The sequence below is a fragment of the Ammospiza nelsoni genome, chromosome 4 (genome assembly GCF_027579445.1).
Source record: "Ammospiza nelsoni isolate bAmmNel1 chromosome 4, bAmmNel1.pri, whole genome shotgun sequence".
NCBI classification, from domain to species: domain Eukaryota; kingdom Metazoa; phylum Chordata; class Aves; order Passeriformes; family Passerellidae; genus Ammospiza; species Ammospiza nelsoni.
The window spans coordinates 74,052,035-74,078,441 of record NC_080636.1 but is presented as its reverse complement, the minus strand read 5'-3'; the positions used below and the strand labels follow the sequence as shown (position 1 = coordinate 74,078,441).

At 35.8% G+C, this 26,407-nt stretch overlaps 1 protein-coding gene and 1 long non-coding RNA gene across 2 annotated transcripts; one reads left to right on the top strand and one right to left on the bottom strand.

Annotated features, from left to right (window-relative positions):
• Positions 1-1,831: 1,831 nt before the first annotated feature.
• On the bottom strand, positions 1,832-23,098 carry ANXA10 (annexin A10). Its single transcript, XM_059470865.1, has 12 exons — positions 23,081-23,098; positions 17,473-17,554; positions 15,487-15,581; positions 11,375-11,488; positions 9,141-9,231; positions 8,700-8,779; positions 6,123-6,176; positions 5,902-5,995; positions 4,440-4,535; positions 3,742-3,800; positions 2,686-2,808; positions 1,832-1,900 (listed from the first exon to the last, which is right to left on the bottom strand). The coding sequence occupies exons 1-12, from the start codon at positions 23,096-23,098 to the stop codon at positions 1,832-1,834; spliced, it is 975 nt and encodes a 324-aa protein (XP_059326848.1).
• LOC132072499 (uncharacterized) lies at positions 10,777-14,094 on the top strand. The gene is made up of 3 exons (XR_009418337.1): positions 10,777-10,830; positions 13,433-13,507; positions 13,768-14,094. It is a non-coding gene; the product is annotated as an uncharacterized LOC132072499 (long non-coding RNA).
• Positions 23,099-26,407: the final 3,309 nt, after the last annotated feature.

Below are 26,407 nucleotides of genomic sequence, written 5' to 3'. Positions count from 1 at the left end.
CCAATAAAAGCAGGGGAGGCCAAGGGGGCGGGACAGAGCCTTTTGGGACCCGCCTCCTACCCGGCGCGTGAGCGCCCGCGGGGTCCTAGCGCCGCCTCCGCCATTTTGTGACGGGCTGTGGGCGGAGCTCCCGCCTCACGTGCTGGGACGGGAGCTCGGGAAGCGCTGGGAGCTCAGCGCGTTTGCAGTGCCGGGAAGTGTCCTTGTTCCTTTCTGCAAACTGCAGAGTTGAAAGCAAGTGACTCCGCAGTGCCGAGGTACGGCTGTTGGGAGCTACCTCCAGCTACGGTTGCAAAGTCAGGACATAACTTCAGTTTAGAAGGATGTTAGTGGTGAGCAACCGGCGCAATGCTCAGCTCAGTTTCCTTCCCCTGCCCCCTTTTTTTTTGTTGTACTCCCTGCCACGTTCGCCCCAAAGTTCTAACTTAACAATGTTATTATCCGCCCGAAGTGCTTGGAAAAATGAGTCAAACTCAAGAGAGATTCGAAAGAAATTTTAAGTTTATTATAAATCAGCATGTTAGTAACACGATGCCAGTATTTGCAATGAAGGCAGACGCGCTGTAATTAGCGTTATGTCCAGAGGCTGAGGGAAGCGACAGGCGCAGACGGCACAAATACCTGGTTAGCAGGTATCTGTGCCTTTCTGCGGCAGTGCTTTATTCAGTCACACGGACTGCACCTGCAGAAAGTACCTCTGTAAGAACTTCCAGAGGGTCTGTGTCCTGTTGGCCACCTTGTGGCGGCGGGAGAATAGCCACGGGCAGATATTTAGTGAGCACTAAAAATTGTGGTACTTTCCCTCACTGCTGATTCCCTAAGAGGCTGACAGGAGGTACGGAGGCCCAGGATGGGATGCCCTGAACAGCCCCGGGGTATTTAAACAGTGTCACGTTCTTCCGTGGGGCCGGGACTCGAGGCCGGACTGTGCCGCCTTCCCTTCCTTGCTGTGTCAGATTGTTCGCGGGTGTTGCAGGGAGCGCCGCATCCTTCGGCCTCTCCAGGAGGTGCAAAGTTACCCACGAATAGTCAGTTCGTGATTTGTGCCACCTAGGGCATCCTGGATATACCTCCATGCTCTGAAGGTCAATATTCAATGAATGGTTAAAACTAGATGGGTAAAAATGGAATTGAGATTATAATCCTCTGGAATTTCCCTGCTTAAAGTTAAGTAGCACTTCATCCTTCAGGTTTTCCAGTTCATGGCACTGGAATGAATGGAGTACTTGATTCTAATTTTTACTTTTGTTTCAAGCAGAATAAGGGAAAGGTCATTAAGTATGTGAGGAAAGTAAAAGAGAATACAAAAGCACTCTGATGAGTGACTGATAATACATGGGGCAGATGCTTAGTGTGGTTGTAACTAAAACAATAGTGTTCAAGAGCATAAAATATGAGGCATTAAGAAGTAGGAAAGAAAAGAAAAAAAAATCCTTAAAGAAAGAAATCGTCTTGCACGATTAAAGTAAATAAAGCAAAATATTTTCTTCTCTCTAGTGTGGAAGTGAATAAATTCTTCCAGAGCCTGTTGATGAATGTTTGGGATGTTGTGACACTAAATGATAAACAAATGCCTGCATGGAGTAATTTTACCACTTGTCGCATTAATTTACATTAATCATAAAATCACAAATATCAATTAGAACTAGGGATAAAACCATGTTCCTGCCAACATTTTTTCCTGTCTCAAGAAAGATTTAATATTAGCAAATGTACATTACTAATTTTGCTGTTTTGTTATATGAAATAGGGATCTCTTAGAGTTAGTGCATTGCATATAACTTCAATTTCTATTTAAAATATGTTTGCGCAGCCTTCAGAGTGCATCTTCTTAATAATCTTCTGTATCACCAGCACAGATGGCAAGTAAAGCACTCTCATAATGGCCTGAAGCAAAATGCTGCAAAGAAAAAAAAAATCAACATTTTGGTGACTATACATTTTCTGAAAATTTTTTTTTTTTGGTGTATGACAAGAACTAGACTATTATGAGGTTTTGTAAAACATTACATTGTTTTCATAAGAATTCTAGGCTGAGATTTTTTAAAAATTTCACTTGCCGTGGCCTTTGGTTGCTTGGGCACCTAGAAACGGTCTATCTTTGAAAGGCTGGATCACATTTGTTTATTAATTCTCAAGTTCAATACCAAAAATTCATGACCAATTTCATAAAGTTGCTGCACATCTTGCAGTTGGATTACAGTGACATAAAAATGTAGTGTCTTAGCAAGAGACTTTTTTTACGATTAAACACATTCAAAGTTTTTTTTTTAAGACCAGGAGTACAAGAGGAACAGGGTTTGTGAAGCACCTGGATACCTAAGCACAAGGATAAGACCAGATATTTACTTCAGTTTTGCACAAAAGTGGTACCAGCCTAGCCCTACAGATCAACATGAGATAAGATGTTCTCAATCAGTGTAGAAACCATTCATACAAGCTCTTGTTCAGCACACACTGTCATGCCCTGTTTATAAACACCTTGCATTGGAGAGGGATAAAATCAGAGAGTGAGTTGAGAATTAATTTCGCACTGACTCAAATCAAACTGAGGCACTAAAAATGTGCTATTGTTTTTACACTTTGCTTTTTTGTTTGTTTTGTTTTAAAGCAAATGGCTAAACAGAGTGGTACAGTCTGTGTGATAGCAGTGCTGAATATATGCAGAAGTTTGTAAAAGCTTACTTTAATGTCATGGAAGAGTGATTTCCCATATCTCTCTTTGTATCGCTGGCGTATGTTCATCAAGTCTATCTCACTCCTGGCAATGAGAATCCTAATAACTGTTTTATTGTGAAACCCAAAGTCCTAAAATGAAAAAAGAAAATGAGAGAAGAAAATACCCATAAAGATATCCTAGATGTTAAAAGAGTCTAAGGTTTTTGTTCTACTGAGTTTTCATGTACTCAAATAATAGAATTCGTGTAACTGAGTAACAAGGGGTCCTTCTATGCCACTGGTTTATCCATGTACTGAAACTTTTAAAAAAGGAAAATATGACAAACTTTTGTCAGTATTCCTAGGAATTCAGTTTTTGAGTAGCAGTTGACTGTTGTTGCAGTGTCCACTCAAACTATAATAAGGCCTGTAATAAATTTCACAAAAACTGCTGCCTCATGTGAATGCTGTGAGATTTTTAACCATAGCTTTAGAATTTATATTGGTTTTGTTCAGATGTGTTTTATTTTAACTGTTTCTAAATAAATTTTCATAGTATAATTCTGTGAGGAATGGGGACATCTAGTGGCAATAAAACGTCAAAAGAAGTTAGCACTTAAACAAAAAATAAAATAATCTGCATGAAGTCCTCCAAAGAAATATAAGCATTTGTCTTCATGTAACATTATTATTTAAGTTTTAGCCATACTTATTAAGTCTCTACAGACAAAAATTATACAGTAAGAATAATGCACATTGAGTTCTGCACAGCAGGGGGAGTTTCCATGCAAAGAAAAAAAGTCTTCAATTAAAAAAAATTGACAGTTACCAGACAGATAATTTTTAAGGTGTCTAAATACTTAAACTTGTACTTCTACTGCTTAGGCACTTCTGCTGCTTAGTTGCTTAGGCACCACTGCTTTGAAATTTATGTAGGTACAGTTTTAAAACAGTCACACCTTAAAGATTGAATAGACTGATTTGTAAGTACTGGTTTTAGAATAATCAATCAAATAAAGAAACAAAAACAACAAAATAAGGGAATCTTATGTTTAGGAAATGTGAGGTAGAATGACTACTTACATGAATTGCATTATAAAGCCTGTAAGCAAAGTAGGAAGGCTTGTCACGAATGCAGAGAACTAAGAGGGAAGAATTGCAACAGATAAAGAGAAGATTATTATAAAATACTTTCTTTAGGCTTTGGGCTCCTTGAAATGAAAATCTGGGTAGTGCTGTCCATGCCTCAGGTTAAAATTAAGCTACCAATATTCACTAATACAACCATATTTATAATTTTGAAAGTTTGGTGGTAGATCTTCATTGCTGTTGCTTCAAAAGGCCTATTAAATATCAGTGAATATACTCACATGTTCTATTTGTAGGAATATTTCTATCCTTACTCTATAAATGAAAGATAAATGTACATAAAGCTTGAAACTAGTTTATATACCACCAAAGTCCTGAAAACATAGCTGGTTATTTAATATATGTACAATCATTTGCAAATGCAGTTATCACACAAAATTTATTATCAAATAAAGTACATACTAGTTGTGCTCAGTCAGAAGCTAGTGCTCCATAGATACATTTTTAGATTTACATAACAGGGGAAAGTAGTTAAAATATTCTTTTCTAATTTTCTCTGAAAATTTAATTGCATAATATAGGAGATTAAAGTGGATAAAATATCAGAAAAATAGTATTCTTAATGCACAAGAGATAATATACTAGAGTTTATGAAGAGATTGCTGCTAGTAAAAACAATACCTTTACATTACCTATTGCAACCAGTAATTCTTGAAAGTATCCATCGTAACATTCATTAATGGCGTCTACTATGTCTTGCCCAGAGATGTTTTGGAACTCCTGGAAAACTTGGGGGGGAGGGGTGGAAAAAAGATCTTGTTTTATTCTCGCTCATTAATAATGATCAACTTGCATTTTATGGTTTTTTTTCCTTGCTTCTCCCCAGTAATATAACTACTGAGTTTATTTTTTACCTTTATTATTCTCAGTGTTTCATTATGTTTATATTGCCCAGGTCAGGCAACCTAAATGAGTAGCTTGAAACTTGGCTTCTAGGACATTCCCCATTGGATTCTTCAGCCTGGAGTATAAAATGAGTGCATGCCACATATCTGGCAACATCTGTTTCTGACACTGGTAAGAACCTCCTGCTAGTAAGGCACTTCCTTGCTTGGCTTGGCTGCAGCTGGCAAGGCTGGTGGGTGGTGGCAGGAGCCAGGAGCGGCGTGACGCGCACGCTCGCTGCAAGGTGCAGATACGCACACACGCAAATAGCCAGGCTGCGCTTTCTCCATTAGGGAAGGAGGAAAATTCCTCTTCTGCAGGCTACAGGACTTATGGAGCACTGCAGTACAGGCAGGGCCCTCAGATCTCAGGAAGAGAGCAGAGCATAGAGCAGGTGTGTTAATCCTGTCATCATCAGCTGAATGAATTTGTTGATCTGTGATACCAAAGTAGTCCTAAGCTACTGTTGGAGGCTGAAGTAAGAAATACAGCTGGCTGCACAGTGATTAACTAGTCAGCAGACAGACTGTTTTTCTACTGCAGAGCAGAAACTCAAACTTGCCACCAGGTGAAATGGGTTTATTTTCTACAATGGGAGATTTGGATAAGCTCACATAAATTTCCTGCAATCTGTAGCTATGTCTGATTTCCTGTTTTTAATAAAAATGGCCCTTGTGTTTACGTGTTTATGTTCATTACCAGAGAGCAGATGTGAACACTGAAGTGCTCCTATCAAAAATTTCTATGAAACTATGAAAAGCTTCCACACATTCTAGTTTTCATATGCAAACATTTGTTGAAATGTTTTCCAGCTCTCCCTAAGTGTTTTCCCTCATAAGAGTTGCTTAAGAAAAATGGATAAAATAGTTAAGAAAAATCTCCCTCATCCTGTTTTATCATGTGTAGACTCAGTGCAGCTGTAACATTTGCCTTTCTTTGGTCATGCATTCTTCTGTGGGTTATTAGGCATCCTGATGCCTGTCTGTTCTGTCTACAGCTGTCAGTAGTCATCAGGCAAAGTTCAGTTTTGCATTACTTCCAAATTCCCATTCTCATCAGTGCAAGTCTGAGAGCTGCAACAGTTCACACTTGCTTTCAGGCTAATGTCCTCCTGCACACTGACTGTCTTGGTATGCAAAGCATGGCTTTCTCAGTAAGTCACATTTTTCCTTTACACTCTCTATTCAAACAGCTGAACTGCTGGATTACCCATCCACAACTGCTGCTGACTCCTGTTGCAGAGAATCATTTGCAGCATGTTTTTGTGTTCGCCTGTCTTCTGCTGGCATGCTTCCCATAGAATCTAATAGATCAAAAAAATGGAAAAAACAAAAAAAGCAAAATGTTTAAAGTAAATTCTTAATGACTTTTCAGTATTTGTTTTCTGTTTTTTTTTAATGTTTGAGAACATCACATCTGAGCATATTTACCATTGCATCCTGAGCAGCTGTAGAAGGGTCTGCATATCCTTCCATCCTTGTTCCCTGAGGGAAAAGAGAGATACATATTCTTCAAAAGTTAAATCCTAAACCACTGTAGGAATATGAAGTTTTCTGTGTATGAAGCTGTGCTGAATTTCTTGAGGTAACATATCCCATTTTTAGTCCTATTTTAAATCTTTTACCTGACCACCACAATCCCACCACCATTTTCAGAATTATGGATGTTATATTGTTTACTCTAATATGCAACTCTGAGGGGAAAATAAGGATAGGAGTAACATTTGCCATACTGATTAGTTCTTAATATTCATATTACCAGAAAAATCTTTTCTCAATGTATTTTTCTTCCTGCACAAACCATAGAGCAAGCTCATAAAATAATAGAGATTTTGCTTGCTCATAATTGTCTGAAATTAAGATCCAGAGCTAGGAAATGGTTTGACAACTTTGATACATAAACCCCAAAAGAATATTTCTAAAATTCACATACATTCACTAGCTTTTCATTTACACAAACGAAGCTAAATTCTTTAATAAACACACTATGTTCTGAATTATATAGTCAGAAAAAGAGAAGAACACGCTACTTGTGGAATTGCCTTTATAACCATAGTCATCTTGTAAAGATACAAACCAGCCTTGTCTGCAGAACTTGGAAAAATCTGGAGCTCATGTATTTTCTGCCTTAATAATATGTGCTTGAAGCAATTTTGTTTACAATTTACAGTTGTGTTACATATGAAGGGAAGGATTAAAATTAGGTCTTGGCTGTCAGCTTGTAGAATGATTTATTTATAGTTCTTTTTTGTTAAAAATGTTAATTTACATGTTAATTAAATGGTGAGAATTTCACTAAGTGAAATTTCTAGTAGTATAAATTATCTGAAGTGAATTTGATGAAATGGCTGCATAAAATTACATACACAAGAAAACAAGGGAATAAAGACAGGGCAATATACAATAAAATAACTGTACTAATACTCTACATGAATCAAATGCCCACTTTCTCCAGTAACATTTGTGTAATTATGTTTTAAAATGTAGAAAATTATAATATTTCAGTTAATACCCAAAAAAGAGAATTAGAATAAAATCTGTTTGTTTTAGACTAGAATATTAGTTAGCCTGAATTTGAAACTCTTTTATCTCTGTTAATTTCTTTAGAAAGGACCATAACCTATATGATTAATATAATCTAATCTGCCTCAGGCTGGACATGAAAACCATAAATAAAGTACTCTAGCAATTTAATAGTTTGCTCTGCATATGTGGAGCATGTTTACTTGTCTCAGTAGTTTGATTTAAAAGAAATCAAAGCAGAGGTTTTCTGCAAGAAAGCATTGAAGGATGCACTGGAAGTGTTCCATGGTTATAGAATTAGAAAGGGTATGTTTTAATGGAATATCACTGAGTTTTAATATAAGCTAATATGCAAGCATGAGTGATTTGACTAACAATCTTCATAACTGAGTCAAGTTGAAATTTCCTACAACTCTTCTTATCTTGAGTGAAATAGCAGATTTTGTTAGCCACAAAATTTCTGATTTTAGGCTTCTTTATCAACACCTAGGCTTTAAGAAAATTAGGAGTAGTAATGTATAATCAGAGATTCTTTTAAATTTGGTTCATTTGACAGGTAAATATGTCCCATGGTTTTAATAATTATGAGAAGTGAGGTTGCTTAAGTGAGGTTGCTCTTCATTTTTAAGCAAGGAAAAGTTTTCGTTATTAGGGAAAAAACACCCAGCATGAGAAAAAAATATTTCTGTTTATAGCTTCTTCTTTTGAAATTTGTCTTTTTAACTTCAGTGAAGCCTAATGTTATTTCAAATTTGTGTAAGAAGTTTTTCCTCAGACATGCAAATATTTAAAAGTACAGATACACCTTATGTATGCTGTTATCCCATGGCAGTCCTTTATTATTTGCTACTCTGGTTTACAAAAGATTCTAAAGATAACGAGCACAGTGACTGCAATGAGAATGACAAGGGTGACACTCTCTTGTATAAACTACACCCTGGTGAAACTGCATAAGTTGGTATGTAAAAGTGATACTTCCTTTTCTTCTGTGCTAGCATTTTGTGATTTAGCATGTGCAATAGCACAAAGGGCATTATATTTTAAGCAGTGAACTCTTTAATTCTTTATTTATTAGTCAAATGTGAATATATCTCTATTTTCACATAATGTTTGACTGGTTTATGATGTTTTCTGATAATGGAGAAAACATATGCTTTTAAAAATGACAATCACATTTGTACATGCAAGTAGACACATTTTGAGAAGAGACAGATGGAGCAAAGGGTCAGCAGGTGAATACCAATGGGAATTTATAAAATAATCTGTTTACCTTTGCTTCCATCTGATATCCAAAGTCTAAGTCAGAGTAAATTAAGGAATTCAGTTTTTCTTCATCAGCTTCCCTCCTGTTTCTTGTTTAAAAGTGCAGCCCTATTGAACTAGCTTTAATCACAGTCACCTTAAAATGTAAAACTTATCAAATACTATTGGAAGTAATTATGAATCTTTTGGAAATGTAAGTCACAGTTCTTGTTTTTACAGTACCTGAGCAAGGTTCATGAGTGTATCTCTGAAGTGACCCGAAGTCTCAGAATCGATATCTTGTTGAAGATCAGAATTATATTCTAGGTTAAACCAAAACCATATAATCTTAAATCACAAATGAACATGCTCTGAATAGTACAAATGAAGATTATTAAATAAAGGATAAATAGGCTTACTCTATTCCAGTGTAACCTGGGCAGGTTCTACAAGGACCTGGCTGTGGGGCTGGCACATCCATCTGGCCCTGCTGGGGGCCCCCAGCTACCGTCCCCGCTGGCCTGCTCACCCCCACATTGCTTCAGCCTTTTGTATGGAGGGGTGGGAGAGGATGTGGAGAGGGAACCAGGCTCTACTGGTCTGTACTGTGTTCCTTTGTGTGTGCTAATACCTCCAGAACACATATAGTACAACTGCTACTCTGCACTTGGTAAAACAGCTTACGCATCAGGTAGGCTTCTTTCATCTGGAAGATCTCCATATTTGATCTTGAGGCCAATATGTCAATTAGACATTTTTCTTCTGTGTCTACTCCCTGTATGGAAAGAAGTAAATATGAAAAGATGTTGTCTAGTAGAAATCCCAATTTTTAGAAGAAAGCAGTGATGTCCTTATTAGAAATAACAAAATAATAGCAGTTTCTGTAGTGTACTTTTGCATAACCTACCTGTTCAAATTAATATATTTCAAATATATTTCTAAATCTGAATTTCATCGTGTACCTTAGCAAATGGGAAATGAAGCAAGACTAGTGTTGACAGAAACATAATAGGAATAATTTTAGAATTTTAGTAAGAATTGTTGTTTGCTGAAAGAAATCAGATGCAAAGATTGAGCATACATCCCTAGCAAGTGCTCAGGAAATCTGAAGTAGACATGAGCATAGTTATTATGTTGGTCTTCTCTCTTCTTATAATATTTTTTTAAAATATTTTATTTAGGAATGCTATAGTCTGCAATATCTAGCATAGAACTTGGTATTAAAGTAAAGCATCATGGAGTACATGCAGTGCTGCAAATCACTGTATTTTCCCAGAGTTTGAATTAATTTTATAAACTTCACTTGACATAAGATGTGGTGCATATGTTGCTTTTGACATACATGTGGATAGTGTTAATGAATATTTTGCATTTGGGATAACGGAAGAGCATTAGAGCCCATAGATACACATGGGTGTTTTTTTTACATCGGCCATATGAATCCAGGTCAAAAGAGAGTACTGTAAAAAAGTTCAAGTTTGACCCACATTTAGGAAAAAATAAACTTGGCAATTTTGTCAATAATGTTAATGAAAGACATTATTCCTTTGTTAGCAGTGATATTTCACAATCCTTTTAATGCCAACTATAATAAAGACATACCAGTACTTCTAAAAATTTATTTAAGTATCAGAAGAACAAGAAAAAACTAGTAACTTTTTTTGGTGGGGGGGGCAGAATTCTCAAAATCGGCAAGATAAATCATCTTGCCCATCTTGTAATCTGTCTTGCTTGTGACAGCAGACAATAGCAAACATCCGTGGAAAGAAAAGGAAAACAATGTTGAACTCTGATATGCCTTCCTGTCTTTTAGGAGTTGGTAATTCAGGAATTTCCTTAGAAGAATTATTATTTTCAATAGTCAGCAATCAGCCTGGTTTCAAAGAATATATTGAAGTCCTCTGTGAATTAAGTTATACTTTTGGTCTTCACAATGCCCTGTAGGAATGAATGTCACCATTAAGTGACCTGATATTTGAATTTTTTTTTTTTTCACAAGCTTCAGTTGTGTGAGGATTGCAGTCTCAGATCCAGGGAAGACAAGGAAATATTTCCCTCAAAATGGGAAATCAGTTCTGTTTCAGTGGAGTTACTCTTACTTTGTTGTAGGCACACAGTCTGTGGTCTTTGGGAGTGGGGCTGTGGCTGAGCCTCATCCCCAGTGGGTGCAGCTGTGAGCAGCAGGTGAGCAGCACTGACAGCAATGAGCCCTGCAGGGCCCAGGGCACTGACCAGCCTCCAAAGGGACACACAGGTGCAATGCATCAATGAGAGGGTATAAAAGGCTGGGCTGAAGAACAGAAAGAGCACACACAGCTTCTGAAGTGGAGTGGTGGTACTGTGTATGGGCAGATGCTAGAAGCCTTCAGATGAGGTAGTGTGTTACTCTGGGTGAATGCTTAAAGCCTTCTGAACTTGTATGGTGATACTCTGTGTATCATGGCCCTCTTGACTGTGCAGTATGCTGTGCCGCTTTGTCACAGAGTAATTTGTAAGTGTTTCTACAGAGACTTCTTCTGCTAAAGAAGTATGGGTTGTTAGAGAGGTGGTGCTTCAGTGCATGGTGCTGGTTGTGGAAATAAACTTGGTTTCTAGCATACATAAATGCTTGCAAAACCCAGCACCTTATGGTTCCCTGTATAAATCTTTATTCATTTTCTGAGTTTACCATGGGTGTTAAATGGGCTTTGTATGTTCCATGACTAAGATATTATTTACGCTGATTTTAGCACACTGATGGATAAACTTGAAATAGCACTGTATTTCTGTTGACTGGTGGTCTAAGTGATAGTATACTACTCCAGTGTACTAACTTTCAGTAGTTTATCAACCAATGAAATGTAAAAAAAAAAAAATCATATGTGTTCAGCACTCTAATTAATGACTGCTACTCTAAGCATTCTGAATATAAAGATTACCTTCAAGGCATGCCAAAGCTCATGGGCATCATAGGATGCAGGTGGGTACATCAAGCCAACCATAACTTCTTTAAAGTGATGAGAGAGATTCTCTTTTAGGTCTGTTATCAAATCCTTGAAAAGAAAAAGAAAGTCCACAGACAGGATTATCTCTATAGTCACACTTTACTAAGACAGCTTAAAAAATTATAAGTGGTTTTCTGCCTAAATGATTCAGGATGAACTGTTAAAGATTAATTTTGGCAAAGATTAAGTAAAATAAAAAAAAATTGTTCAAGTAGTACATGCTTGTTTTACTAGTATGAGCAAGATGAGAATAGGTGCACAAGCCAGTAGACCACAATGGATTGTTGCTTTCAGTTCTTAGAACAGAGAAGAAAATGTAGATGTTTAAGTGCAATTATTACTTAGTCTTGGAAAACTGAATATCACATCAGAGCATCTGCAGCTTCCCTTAATTTATTCCCTGTGTGAATCTGAGAGGTGTAAGCACCTTTGGAAGATCAAGCTCATAAAACACAGGTGGTTTCTTTTGGTTCTTTTTAGTGTTACCATGTGAATAATTTAAGAAAAAATAATCTGTATTGCTCCTAGTACATAAAAATATCAGCTTTGGATAGCTGGAAGGTTATGTACTTCAATTCAGTTATATTTTACATTCTAAATTAGTTCACTACTTTTGATAGATGCTGGATTAATAACATGAGACCCCCTTTTTCCTCCTCATGTTTCTCAGTGCTTTCTTGCCAGATGGCTAAGAAATGGATTAGAGTTTCCTCCCCATTCATAGCAGCATCTTTCATAACACTGCAAATGCCAAAAGCTTGTTGAGTTACAATTAGTTACTGTTTTTGATTGAGGACACTTGTGCAGACTTTTTTTAAAGTATTTTGTGTGCAGCACTAGACACCTGTAAGATGTTCTAATCTGTCTGAATTGAAAGGCATGCCAGAAACAGTTCCCATTATATAAACTAGTATATTTCCAGAGCTGTTTTTTTTCAGGCCAGTACTTTGATTTTAATATATTTCTGAATATAATTAATTTAATAGCTAGAGTAGCTATGAAGGAAGACATATGCATATTAAAAATTAAATTTATGATGAAGAAACATGCACAGTCTTTGTTCAATGCACTTTAGATTCATTTGACAGCAACTAAATCACACATGGAGTAGAATTTAATTCATTAAGACGTTTTACTTCTGACAACATGCCTGTGGGAAAATGAATTAATAATACAAATGGATACTACTTAAAAATTACTCCTGCAATCAGAACTAAGGGAAGTATTGGAAAAAAATAAAAGACAGCTCTAAGTTGTCACTATTATAATTTCCTAATCTACATGAAATCCTCGGAGCCTAATTGTAAGAAGAAATCTTAAAACTTCTCTGTATGTCTGAATCATGCAGCTAGTTCAGGTCTTTTTAATTTTAATATTTCTCTCCTTATGTGTCTCAGTTTACATTTGTCTAATGAATGGGCAAAGTGGCTGCCATATTGAGCAGACTGAAGTGAAGTGGTAAAGGATGGGACCAAAAGGTTTACCATAAATTGAACTGAGAAGGTTAAAACTGCTGTTGCCATGCCACATCTCTTCTCTGTCCTGTGGTGTTTGCCACTCATAAACTGGGCTTGCCTAATGGTGCATTTGTTCAATGCAATATAACCAGTGGGACAAATTGCAGCCAGGGAAGTGTGATGTGTGCTAAATTCTTTCAAAGCACAAACTGGCGCAACTCGATGTAAGATACATCACATTCTTGGCAGGGTTTTTTACATCACATTCTTGGTAGGGTTATTTAAGGAACTGTCAAGAGTATCATGATGAACTTCACATCTTGCACTGTGAAGTGTACCCAGTGCCTAATGAAATAATTTGAATTAAAATTGTGGGTGTATTGGAATATGTTCCATGTTTTTTAGAGTATTCTGTAGCCCATTGCTAGAATATGGAAACTGTTTTCTTGCCTTTCCCTTCTATTATTATTCATAGATTTAGACACTGATTCTTAAAAAGGACATCTGACATATTTGGCTTTTTTCTTTCTTCTAGGTCATCAGATCTGTGTATCAGATCCGTGTCCACTGCCTTTATAGCACTTCATGTTAACTCATATGGCTGAAAGAGGTATGAATTTAAAGGTGATATGTTTTCATAGGGACTTACTGATTTTTTTTATATTTTTACTCACCACTAGTCTAACTGGATCTTCTTTTCAAAACAAATCAATAATTGTTCTCTGTTAATATGAAATAACTGCGTTCCTGAAGGACAGTTCCAAGTCTTTATTGTGGTACTGTATTATTTCTAGATCATCATGTATCAGAGAGTAGAAATTAAAGACAAAAACATGATACAAAGCTTTTAAATATTTTCCCTTGTTAAAGTGTTGGGTCCTGTTGAAACACTGTCGAGAAAAGGTTAAAAGAAAACAGCCAGCTGCTATGGAAGGAGTAGAGATGGACTGTCCAGTGGTGGAGATAAATGAACACTTGGGAAGAATGGGCTTGGGTGCTTCATGTCCCAGGCACCTTTGGGTAGCTTGATGTACTTTAGTTTGCTATAAGTAACATTAAAACTTAGGAATATTGCATGGCTTAACACTGACCTTGTATGGCTTGCATGTGTGATGGTAACCTAATAAATATCTCATAATAGAAAAACCAGGTTTAATAATTTAGGTGCTGATTTCTATCATTGTCATGGTCTCTGGAAGGTGGATAGCTGTGATTGTCAGTTATTGTTATGGTCTCTATAAAATATACTTATTCATTCAAGGCTATGTCTAAAATGTCACAATTATTGAGTGTTTCATTTTTTTTAACAGTCTAAATAAAGTCACTGATCTCCTGGAGATGAGTAACAGTACAAAATCAACCCACTACACTGATTAAATCCAGTTCTTTTTCCTCCAGTTCTAGGACAGTAAATGGGTCTTTGAGCTTATTCAGGGGTCAGTGGTTTTGAGGCTTTTTAGTGTAGAGTTGCTACAAAGGTTGTCTCTAGAAAACTTGACCACCCAAACATATTCTGCTGGTTATTGAACTGGAGGTGTAAAAGCATCATAAAATGTGGAGGTTTTGAATGAACCATTTCTAGTTAACCCTAATCAAGGGAGATGGCTCTGTGGTAGCATTTGTGCAAACTCATTGTTCTCACTCATGCTGATAGATTCAATGGCAAGCAGACACTGGCCTGCAAGGAGTTTTCCAGCGAACCTTTGGTTTTACAGGCTTCAGGAAATGAAGAAAACTGGATTTTATCCTAAGTGTTTGTCTGCTTTCTTTCAGGGGAAGGGCATGTCTAGTCAACTTAATCAAATAGTATCTAGTTTTACACTGTACTTTTCATGACTTTCACAAGAATTTTGCAAGGGATGTTACTATTATTTTTGTCCTTGTATAGCTGTAGCAGCTAAGGAAAATGCAGGCACTGCAACTTTCCTAAAGTTATTTGGTTAGCAACAATAGATCTGGAAATAGAATGAGGATATATGCCTCTGTGTATGTTTAAGAACTCAGATAGCTACAATTCCATTGTTATATACAGTAAATATAGGTAAAATACAGTTTTTTAAAAATAACTTTGTCTTAAATTTTAAACAGTTTTCAAAGATCATACATTTAAGCAGGTCAGATGACTATTGTGCTTAATGTACATATGGGACTATATGGAATGAGATGTGAGACTGTCAATGCTTGAGATGTGAACATTAATCATTATGTGAGTAAGGTAAAAAGCCTATAACTCTTGTGTATGGTATTTTTCTTTGGTTACAATAATATTTTATTATTTATTCCAAAAAAGCACATAAAGGAAGAAAGTCTGTTCAGATATTTTAGATTGGTCAATAGAGAAGAATGGCCTGTAGAAGAAGGAACTTTCCCCACTCTTTTCTAACTCTGCGTGGCAGACAACGCTTCTGCTGTAGAAATGACAATGTGATACCCTTGGAGGTATCAATAGTCAACGAGCAAGCTGTGTGCCAAGGTTTTGTGCCAGCCAGCTGTCTGACAGGCTTGTGGTTCCAGTGAGTGACCTGAGAGAAGGGCTGCCAGCTGCACAGGGGAGAAAGAAGTAATAAAAGCACCAAGTATTTGTCGTACCCTGCCATACATGTCTCTGTATGCCTCAGCAATCGTGAGCCGCTGGGAGTTGCAACGCTGCGTTAGGATTTCAATCAACACATCCTTTTCACAACCTGAAAAGAAATGACTAAATTAAATTAACAAACTGGTGTTAATTATTTATATTTGTGATTTTTCTTGTTTTGTTTAAGAACATTATGCTAATTTTTAGAAAAACTGATCAAGAGACTAATATCCTACTAATATTTGCCAACACCAGTTATGTTACTGTGATTGTGTGTCTTGCACTTGCTGGTGTAATACCATCAAAAGGTGAAGCAGTCTGTTATTACCAGACTCATCATCATCTCTCACCAGCTCAGTGGGTTTGAAAGCATCAATAAAACAGGCTTTCAAGGACTCAGAACTAGGCCTGGTAGCAGGATTTGTGGCTGAGCCTTGGAAGTAATATTGGTGTGTTCTGTTGATATTGATTGAATTGTCATTTAAGATTTAGGGATCTGTTTTATCAGAATAATAAATTTGTTAGACCATTTGTTGACAAACTCAGTTATAATTTCAGGGGAACTGTATGAAGTTTTAAAAATTATATCTTACTCCATTTAAAAAAGAGCATTTTATTGAAGGTTACCTATGATCGTTTGCTTGATAGGTAGAACTTACTAGTAAACTTCTATAATGAATCAGTATTATTGCTTAAAAAATATTATTAGCATATTCAGAAAACTATTTTTGAGTTTTGAAATTGTTTTTACATCCAAACAGTTGGGATACTGTACTTAATGATTTCTTTTTGCATTTCAGAAAATAGTTATCACTAGGAATCTTTACAGCTTCCATGGTCTCTCTAGTAAAAAATGAGAATGGTCCAGATATAGGAAATATGATAAAATATAAATATAAAATTTGTGTAGTATCAGCAGAGGGTGACTGAACATCCTCATAAGAATGAATGCCATGTGCAGGATTAAGGGTCAGGCAGTGCCTGTAAAGTATATGGTGACTTTACCTTCTCTGAAGATGAATTATTTATTTTTTCAATTGTCCTTTAAATTATAACTTTGTTCCATGTACTTTGACAGGAAGGTTAAAATTAAGGTTGATGTACTTGTACTTAGAGTATTAGATGAAGAATACAATCTCTATATTTTCATATATTAGCAACATCAAAATATTTCATATTTTATCAATGTTATCTTAGAAGTATTCTTTGAAGTGTAGGAAGATGCTTAAAACTTTTCATCTGTAGCCAATTTGGTCATAAAGATACTTTAGATTCCCCTTGATGAATAATGCCTATTGTGGTTCACTTGACATTAAATCTGAGTCCTCACATTTTCATTAAAGAAATTGAAAACAGCATGCAAGATTTGGTGCTGTACAATCTTGTGAAAAGCCCAAGGGGTATAAAAGCTCTGAAACAGAGAACAGTTTTAAAGTGAGGAAGACATTTAAGATTTAAAAAAAAAAAAAAATCTATATCTTGACCCTCAGCAATACCAACAAAGTTCAATAGGAAAAGAAAAAAATCAGAACTGAGAAAAATCCTTTTGTGAAGAAAAGATTTTTGGAACTAACACTGAAAGCAAAAACTGAGAAGGTAATGAATTCTTTAAACTTTCTATTCCATCTGTTTTAATTTCTTGTGACTGAATAAGAGACAGCAGACCTTGGTAACACTTAGTTTTTGAAGTTACAACTAAAATCCTTTCATTTCTTATCCCTCACTCTAGTGATGCAACACAGAATTCTGTTTTTCTTGTTTTCTTAATGAAGTGTTCATTACTGTAAGTGTTGGTATGGATTTCAGATTAATCTTGATCAACTCTTAGTTCCTGTAAATGCAGACTATTTATTTGGACATCATCAGTGTGTCTTGTTGTGTTTCCTTGAAGACTTTGCAGATAAGCAGTAACAATTTTATGAGTTTATATTTTGCCTAATGCTTTATGAGAGCTTTCTGAAAAAGAGGAAATTCGCATTAGAATCAGTCAAGATACTCACAAATTCCCTGTAGGGCTCCTCCTAGCAACTGGGCATCCATTATAGGGTTAAAATTTGGAGCAGGAAGAATTGTTCCTTGTGTCTACAAAAGGAAAAAGCAGACTTTGAGGTGTTTAACATTTTTAACATGATATACCTAATTCTGCTGCAAACCAATAATCATAACTTTAAATTTTCTTTGCTTCATGGGGAGCAGGATGTGTGGTTTGTGATTTATGAAACAGAACTTAAGCTTGCAGGTGACCATAGGAAGACAGACTGTATTGGAGGAAGTTGCCCCTAGCATCAGTTAGGCCTTAATAGGAAAAAAATGGTGGGGATTTACCTTAAAATGTAAATCCCTTTGCAAACCCATTGTACAAGTATTATTTTATATTTCAAAGTTAATCTGTGGTATCCATGACAGTCTTCAATATTTATTCCTCATGGTATTTCTAATTTGAAAGGACTAATGAGGAAATGATGAATGAGATCCATAGGTTGCTGACAAACCTGGTGATTTATTAAAAAGCAGTGATGTTACTGCCAAGTGAGATAGTTTTGAGCTTGGCATGTAGAAGACAATGCAGTTTTTCTAGTTGCTTTAGAACTGATTTAATTATTGTCAGCTCATTCTCAGTGATAGCTTATTTCATGTATTTGTTCTTATTCTTTCTAAGAAATTTGTGAATAATGAAAAGAACTAATTTTAATAGAATCACAGAGCAATACAAACAGAAGAAAATAACTGAGGTTGACAGATACTGAAAGAACTTAGTGAGAGAGTATTGGACTCTGACATCAGGATGACCAGTTTTGAGTCTATGGCCATTTCTGTTTTACTTCTCTAACATCTTTTGCTTCCCTAAGCTCTGGAAGGGATAGGAAAATTACCAATATGATCTCATGATTTCTCTTCTGCATGCCTTAAGATGGCTCACTACAGGGATGAACAGAAATTGCTCCTCACGGCAAAGTTAAATCTACAGAAGTGACAATTCCATTGTGGCTTTCTTGGTGATGTCAGAAGAAGTTTATGTTCACTGAATATAATTTCTCTAAATACAATGCTCTCCATCCCATCCATAGGAGTAAAACAAATTGTGACAAAGTAACAGAAATCTTCCTTTAAGTTGAGAAGAGCAGGGACACTTTTGCACTCTAATATTCTTACTATGAGAGCTTTATCCTAATTTCAGATAGTATAAATGAAAGCATTTTTATTGATTTCAGGGAGCTTTTGGTTCCTACCCTTAATGAGCAAAGATTGGGGTAGGTGGCCTACCAACTCTCAATCTAATAATTCTATAACTTTTTTTCTAATAAAGAAATCAACAGTAATGTTTCCAATAAAAATTATTTTAAAATAAGTAAACATTATCAAACAACCAGTAGTTTCAGTAATGTGGGATTGAGTGATAAAGGAACTTGCATTATGCTCTGGCTGCTGACTTGTTCTGTGAACACTGCAGATAAAAACAGCTGGGTTTTTTTTCCTGATTCTTTTGTCTCTGTTTCACCATGTACTTGCAGTTTGTTTCCTCACCTTGTTCCATCTAGGAACAAGCCATGGGGTCCTTTCTGAGACAACCACTGACTAAATAAAATATGACTCAGTCCCATGACTGAGTCCAAAGTCTGAATGTATTATTTGGCTAATGCTAGGGCAATGGAATAAATGACTATTGAGTTTCAACTGCTGGTAATAGATTTTTAACTAGTAATAGAATTCAGTTTCCTCACCCCCCACTGTTCACTGTGTGAACAGTGTTTCCACAAAACTTCATAAGAGATTGCCTTCCTCTACCAATACGATTCAAATTCATTATAAAGTTCAAAGTTACAGCTAGGAACAGGTGGATTGATGAATATTCACAAATAAAGACAAATTTTCTGAAAATGGGGGAAATGTGGAAATGTCTGTTCTGGAAATGGGGGCAATCACTGAAAGGATGTGAAGAATTGTACAATTTAATTTTGATATCTGGATTCTAGCATCCGTCACAACATATTAATCATTTTGCTGGAGCTGTCATTGCAAGATTAGGATTCAGCATGACAAAGAAAATGTCTTCAAAAAAGCATCAGAGGAAAGTAATTTCCAAGAGCAATTTAGCCTTTTTGTGAGTTAGTTTAGACAAACTGCTGTATGTGAACATGGAAAAATGATTTTCATGCTGTCTTTCCTGTGCAGCATCCTAGTGAAGGGGATATCTGTTTATCAGGAGGAAAAAAAAAAAATTGCTTTTTTTCTCACTAAGTGTCAAAGCATTTTATAAAGCAAGTAAATCTCCATAGGTGATTCAGTGATTTTTTTTTTTAATTAAGATATTTATTCCTCTCTCTAATCTCAAGATACCCTCATGTTCAAAATTGCAGATCTGCCTCTATAGAGGTAGCCCAGGTGGTCACTCTGTAAATATCTCTGGCTTTGCATATGTTCTTTTAACTGTCCTGTAAGAAAGTGATTCCAAATTAAGCTGAGCAGACAGGTTTGTGTGGTGTTGGTGGAATGAACCAGAACAATGAAAAAGATTGGAAAGGGTCTGGAAAATTTATAATCGTTCTGGAAAATGATACTTGGAATTTACCTTCCTTCTGTGCAAAAGCAAGAAAGTTATAGCTTTTTCTGACCAAAGTCATAAGCAATTCAGCAAAAGTATCAGTAAAAGGTGAGGCTGCTTTTATCAAATTATGATGTGCAAACTTCAGGCAATTCAGTCTTGTGATGGAAAAGCATTCTGAAGTATGAACAACCTTCTAATAATATTTGTTCAGTAAGTCATTCTGCTGATAACAAGCAATTGAAGTCAGACTCCTTCGTCTGAATATTTCCCATAGGGAATGTCTGCTAAAATAAAATGTGTTCTTTATTAGCTAACCACATGCTATGAGCTAGCTATACTTTTGCAAAGATATAATTTGAGTGCAACTTTATTAAATAAAAAATTCATGAGTACTTTGATTTGTTTTGAGTTTATTGTATGTGTTTCATTTAATTTCTATAATATGATACAGTAGTGGAAGGGATACTTCTAAACATAGTAAATTCATTCTCCAAAGCCTTCCATCTCTCCCTGTGTATGTATTCAGAGAGGTCACAGATGTTATCTTGTCTCATTTCTGAAAGATTTGCCTGTGGTATTTATTATAGGGTGTTTTTTATATTGTGGTATTTTTTTGTGCGTAATCTCTAATAAAGATGATGCCTTGACTTGCTGAATCTGGCAGGGCTGCTGCTGTTAATAGTTTGTATATCATTGGTGATCTTGAAGGACTCCATCCTATCTGATTGTTCACAGATAAGGTACGTAATTACTGATATGGGTAGCATAAAACATAAAGATGATCATCTTAAAGAAGAAAGCACATTTAGAAAGTAATACTTCTGAATTATTTTTATTTTTCTTATGCTTCTGAATTAATGGTATATTCAAAGTTCTGGAATTCCTTGAAAAATATCTCTAAGTCCAAAGTGTACTTCTAGCACATTTTTGGACTCTAGAATGTTTAAGAAGAACACTCTAGAGTGTTTAAGAAGAGCAGAGAAGCAATTAATGCTATGGTCAGTCAGTCCTATGTAAGCCCTGTTTTCTTGATTGAGGTTTGCTAGAGTGATTTTTTTCTGCTATTTTGTTGCTCAGTCTCTTCAAAGGAAACTGCCACTGCTCCATGACCAAACTGCTCTTTAAATACCAGCAGCATTCAGGGGAGAATGTTTACATGCAGCTCTGCCTTACATGTCCTCATTCTGTCTGGGTGCCTCAGTAGGGAAGTCTGTTCCTAGGATCCAGTGATCTAGCCCATAGAAATACCCAATTTCTCTCCCTTTCCATTCCATAATGCATGGGAATTGGAATAAACAGTAAAAATTAACCTAACCTGGGAATCCATCCCAATACTTTTCAGAGAAAGCCTGGAGTCAGGTTTTTCTGTCTTTCCTGGGACTGCTATACTCCCCATTGTCTACAGTTGCTTCTCTGCTCTTTTGTTTCTGTGATGATGGGGGGAAAAAGGGTTTATAAGTGTGCCTTTTTATGTTTAGGAGAAGAGGGAATAGAGAGTTGATATTAAAACCATTTATTCTGGAGTATTTTGATGTAATTCAGTGTATCAGAATTAGAAACTTGTGTCCCCTCTGCTCAAGTAGTTCAGTAGCCTAATATGTAGTAGTTACATTATATTAAGCCTCATACCATTGCAAACATCTGCCACAGTAAAAAATTGTCTTATCTATTTGATTTTCTTTATAATGCTATCAAAATATACTGCATTGTTATTGTAAATATGATAATTGCCAATTGCAATGACTTTAAAATATTTCTTCTGTAAGTTATTTTATAAAGAAACTGCCATTAGTTTTAGAAAAAATATTATATGCAGATGCAGTGTCAATTACTTAAATGTAATTGGTTGCAGTGAATCAGTAGAAGAAAAGAAACTGTATTTCTTGTCTTCTCCAACAGAATATGATCTACTACCATTTTAAGATGTAGTATTCTTTCTGTCGTCCTTAAATTATCAGGAATAGATTACAAAATCACTGTAACTAAAAGAGGGGGAAAAAAGAAACTAAGAAGAAAGTCTCTTAAGTTTTTAACTGTCTTGCATCTAGTTAAGGATGCAAGATCCCAAACTGCAGAAAACTGAATATATTGCTAATCCTGATTCAATAGCAATCACTTTAGAAAAGCAAATATATGCTTTATTTATATAATTTTATCAGAAGAAATACTTTACTGGAAAGATTGGAATAATTAGTCAATTATACTTTATATTAAAATAAGAAAGGGAAAAAATTTATTCTTTAGGAAATTCCATATTGATTTGTAAGTTTGTTGGGAATGTATGTGTAAAAAGCCTTTGAAAGGAACAAATCCTTATTCATGTCAGTAATAACTGAAAGAAAATCATTAGAGAACATGATGATCAGTATGCCAGGTACTGAGAGAAATTTCATATTTTGTTGTTATGAAACAGTAACTACAACAGTTTCCAGAATGAAGATTTAAAATTTCATTTTTTCTCAAAGAGCAGTAGTGAAGCCATTTAATATATTGTACAGCTTTTAGATAGGGAACAATCACTGATAACTTTTCCTGTGTTGTGGCTCTTGTAGAGGTAGCATTTTTTAACTTTAAAATATTTTTCACGCTATGAACAAAACAAATTTTTAGAAGTGATAAAGCTATTTAGTTACTTTATGCAACTACAGGTGGTCTTGTCAAATTATACCCCCCCCCCAAACAGTGGCAGAATTGAGTATCTTCTGAAAAATTCACATTTATATCTTTAATACAGTTGGGTGATAGTATGTAATTTAGCTTCTTGTTTAGCAACTTAGTGCAAACCAACCTAAAGGACCTCACAAGGAGGCTTGCATGGCTTTTTCTTCAAAGGTCTAGAATCATGAGACAGGAACTGATAATTCTTATTTTAGTTTTTGTTTCAGAGACTTTATATATATATACACATATGTAACACCAGGATTAGACCCAAATTACTGATAAATTATCTTCCCCTAAAATTAATTTCTAGCAGTGAAGGGAAATGGATACCAACATGTGACAACAACTGAAGAGGAATGAAAAAGTTTGGAAGATTTTAGAGAACAAATAATTATACTCACGTAATCTCCACAATACATTTTGCTATGAGTCTTCAAGTTCTGTTGAGATGGAAGAGTATCTTCCCTAGACTTAAAGCAAGAGAAAATACAGTTGCTTTGGTTAAATCTTGTTCTGCTTTGGAGATTTGTGAGAAGCCATTCAATCAAACTGACACCAAGTACATTAGGCTCCAAAGTAACAATGAAGCAGAACCTTGGTACCTTGTGTCCTTGGGCTTTTTAGATATGCTGTGTGCTTAGTCATTAACCATGCATTGAATAAGTGTGATTATAATGTAAGTAAACAGAGTCATTAGCCCAACACCCTCTATTCTGCTGTGTTGATTTTAGGAATCAGAATTCAGCTAGTCATAGGATGAAGTACTCACCAAAAGGGCTTGTGTTAATGATTTACTTTTCAGATTCGATCTGGCCTAGTTCCTTTTTTCATCCTTGTGCTGAAAATGCTCAGCTCATCACTTGCTCTAGTGTCTGTTTGTAGCTGGCGTGCACAGGAAGATGCATTATAGCCTTTGTAAGTCTCCCAGAGTAATTCAGGTAGGCTTAGTGGAGCTCTGTAAATGAGCATCTTTTCAAGCAAGTTACAACTTGCAAAATCCTGCAGAGTTGATCAAAAATCCTGTACTGTTGCTTTATCCAAGGACTTAGACAGAATCCTGACTATCCAACTGACAGTAAACTAATTCTTCATAGCTAATACCATAGTTTTCTGCTTATTATAACTATTATTGTAATAAACCATTGCTAAAACATGAAGTTTTCTCACACACACCCCCACAAAAGGAATATAAAATAGAGGAACATAAAAATAGAGGTGCCAAATCAGTCTGTATCCTCTCCTGCAACTTGAATGGAAGGCATGGGCTACTGTTACGCTGATTTGAGTCCACTTTAGAGGGGTAATGTTTTCCAGTAGTTGTACAGTGATTGTGACTCACAATTAAATGACTCTAAACTTCTTGGTTTTCTTAATGTATCCATCACAGACTTTGGAGCACTTATTAAAACATGCATGAAAATTTTTTCGTTATAATTTAGGAAGACTTTTGAAAGAATTAAAAAAACCCTTTTTTTGGTAGCTTTAACACCTTAGCAGCTCTTCTAATTATTTAAAGCTATCTCTGGACTTGTGTAAACACAGCAGTAGTGCTTTGGGTATAAGCTTTTTCATGTCAGTTCATGTTGTGTAAAGGCTACAGGTACAACCTTAGAAATGGAAGATTTTCACAAAGAAACATGAAAAAAATAGGCTTCACAGTGGCATGCCTTTACTTTCTCTTTTTTTCATTGGGGCTGTGGTAGGTATTTTACCTTATTGTAATTGTACCAAGTACATATTTATCTCTGTATCTTGAGTGCTCTTTGAGGGTGGCTGGGGAATGCAGTTCTACTATACAGGTAAGAAAAATTATCCATAAAGAATCTGGTCTGGCTGGTTAGAGGTATTGAAGATGGTACCTAGAGTATGCTTCAGTGTCCTGATGATACATATTTTAAAGCAGTTATAAGAATGAAAGAATAATCTAAACCTATCTTTTTTACAGGCTCCTAATTTTGTGTCTATTCTCTTGCTGTGATTAAAACGTAATACAGTTAAATCTTCAGTACAATTGAAAACAGATTGAGTTTACAGGATTGTTTGGGTCTGCATGTGCCCAAATCTTTAAGAACAATAGGGTGTAAAGAAATACTCAAAGTCTTTTGTTCTATGAAACATTCATTCCTGTCATATAATGTGATGAAAGCAATTAATTGTTTGCTGAACTAGATTCTGGTTTTAATTAAGCTTTTAGAGAAAAGCTGTGGGAGAGTCTAGAGGAAACAGGAGAAATGTTTCAACCTCCTTATTCCTTTGAATGTCCTTTGGCTGTGCTTTCCTGCCATCTCTCCCCCAAGGTGAGAGGCAGGCCTTACCAACAAGGAAATGAATAATATATTTGTCCATGTAATGCTCAGCAGAATGGATCCAGTGTTTGGAGTGAGCCACACCTTCACATTTTCTTCAAGACTCAGTAGGTCAGAGGTGTGAGTTATTTCTAGGGGAGGAGCTTATCCTGTTTTAGGGGAAAGCCAAAGAAATTGTGTTCCCAGAGGTTTTGGCAATCTCACTGTTGGGAAAACGGAAAACAAAAGACTACTTGGAAATGCAGCAGAAGAGAGTAGCAATAATTACTTATGTGGAAAGACAGGAAGCACTTGGTTTTTTTTAAAACTAAAGAACAGTGCAAGAGACCTTAAAAGTTGGAGAAAATAAAAGACCTTGCAAGGGGAAGGTAAAAAAAAGTCTTGGAGCTCACAATGAACTGGAAAAATTAAAGCCTATTTTTCTGTTTCACCTCTATTTAATCTTTGCAATTCTCTCACAGTTACCAAGTGAGATTTTCATTACTGTTCTGGCTGCTTGCTTGCTTTCCTTCCTCTTTTTCCTGTTTCTATGCTTAGCTAATTTTCTCCTCTCTCAATTTACCTGTTTTTTTTTGAACAGTCTTAATTATTTTCTTGAAGCATGAAGAGGCTGGTTCCTCTTCAAGTCCCTACAACCAATGGAATTTCTCATGTGTGCTAAAGGTTCTTCCTCAAACGTTCCCTGTCCTGCTCGTTGATATGCTTAACATTGCAACTGACCATTTCAGTGTTGTTTTAATGGAAGTCTTGAGTAAAAATAATGAAATCTAATCAATTTTTATTAGGCATCAATCTAAAAATGATTACATATTTAAAATGAGAAGTAAATATTATTAAATATGAAATTATTCTCTTTGTTTTCCCTGAAAATTAGCTTCTGGTATATCAGTTGCATATAAATTAAAAACAAAAATCACAATGTTGGTATAATAATATTCAGGTATTGCTCTGGAGTAGTAAAATAATTGAAATGTTTGTTCAGTATTACTGCAGCTGCAAGCAGTAAAATATGGGACTTCATGCTGCTGAGCATGTAGTTTCTGTGATGGAAAGAAAATCTGAATATGGCTGGAGCTGGTGTAATTTCTAGCTCTCACCAGAGCACAGAATGTGTGAGCATGATACAGAGGTCAAGAAGGAGGGGTGAAAAGGTAATCTCTAGCTCTAGTGTAGAAGTTACAGTCTTGGACATTTGAAAAATGTCTCTGGCAGCTTGTGTAGAATGTGTGGGGCATGTTACTCACCATGATTAAATGAAGTGTTTGATGTCAAATACCTTAATGCAGTAAATCCCCATAGCACCTGTGACTCAAATTTTACCTTTTGCACCTCCCAAGTCTTTATATTACTAAAAGAACTTGGACGCTTGTCTACCTGTGAATTCCCCTTAGGGTTGCAAGGGCCAAGTTCTGCCTTCTCTCT

Bases quoted from the DNA above. Each gene is read 5' to 3' on its own strand.
- ANXA10 (XM_059470865.1), bottom strand. The intron at 15,582-17,472 runs GTGAGTATCTTG...ATTTCTTTTCAG, and splicing joins AGGAGCCCTACAGGGAATTT to GTTGTGAAAAGGATGTGTTG. The intron at 11,489-15,486 runs GTACGACAAATA...TTTCTTTTCAAG, and splicing joins ACAGAGACATGTATGGCAGG to GATTTGATAACAGACCTAAA.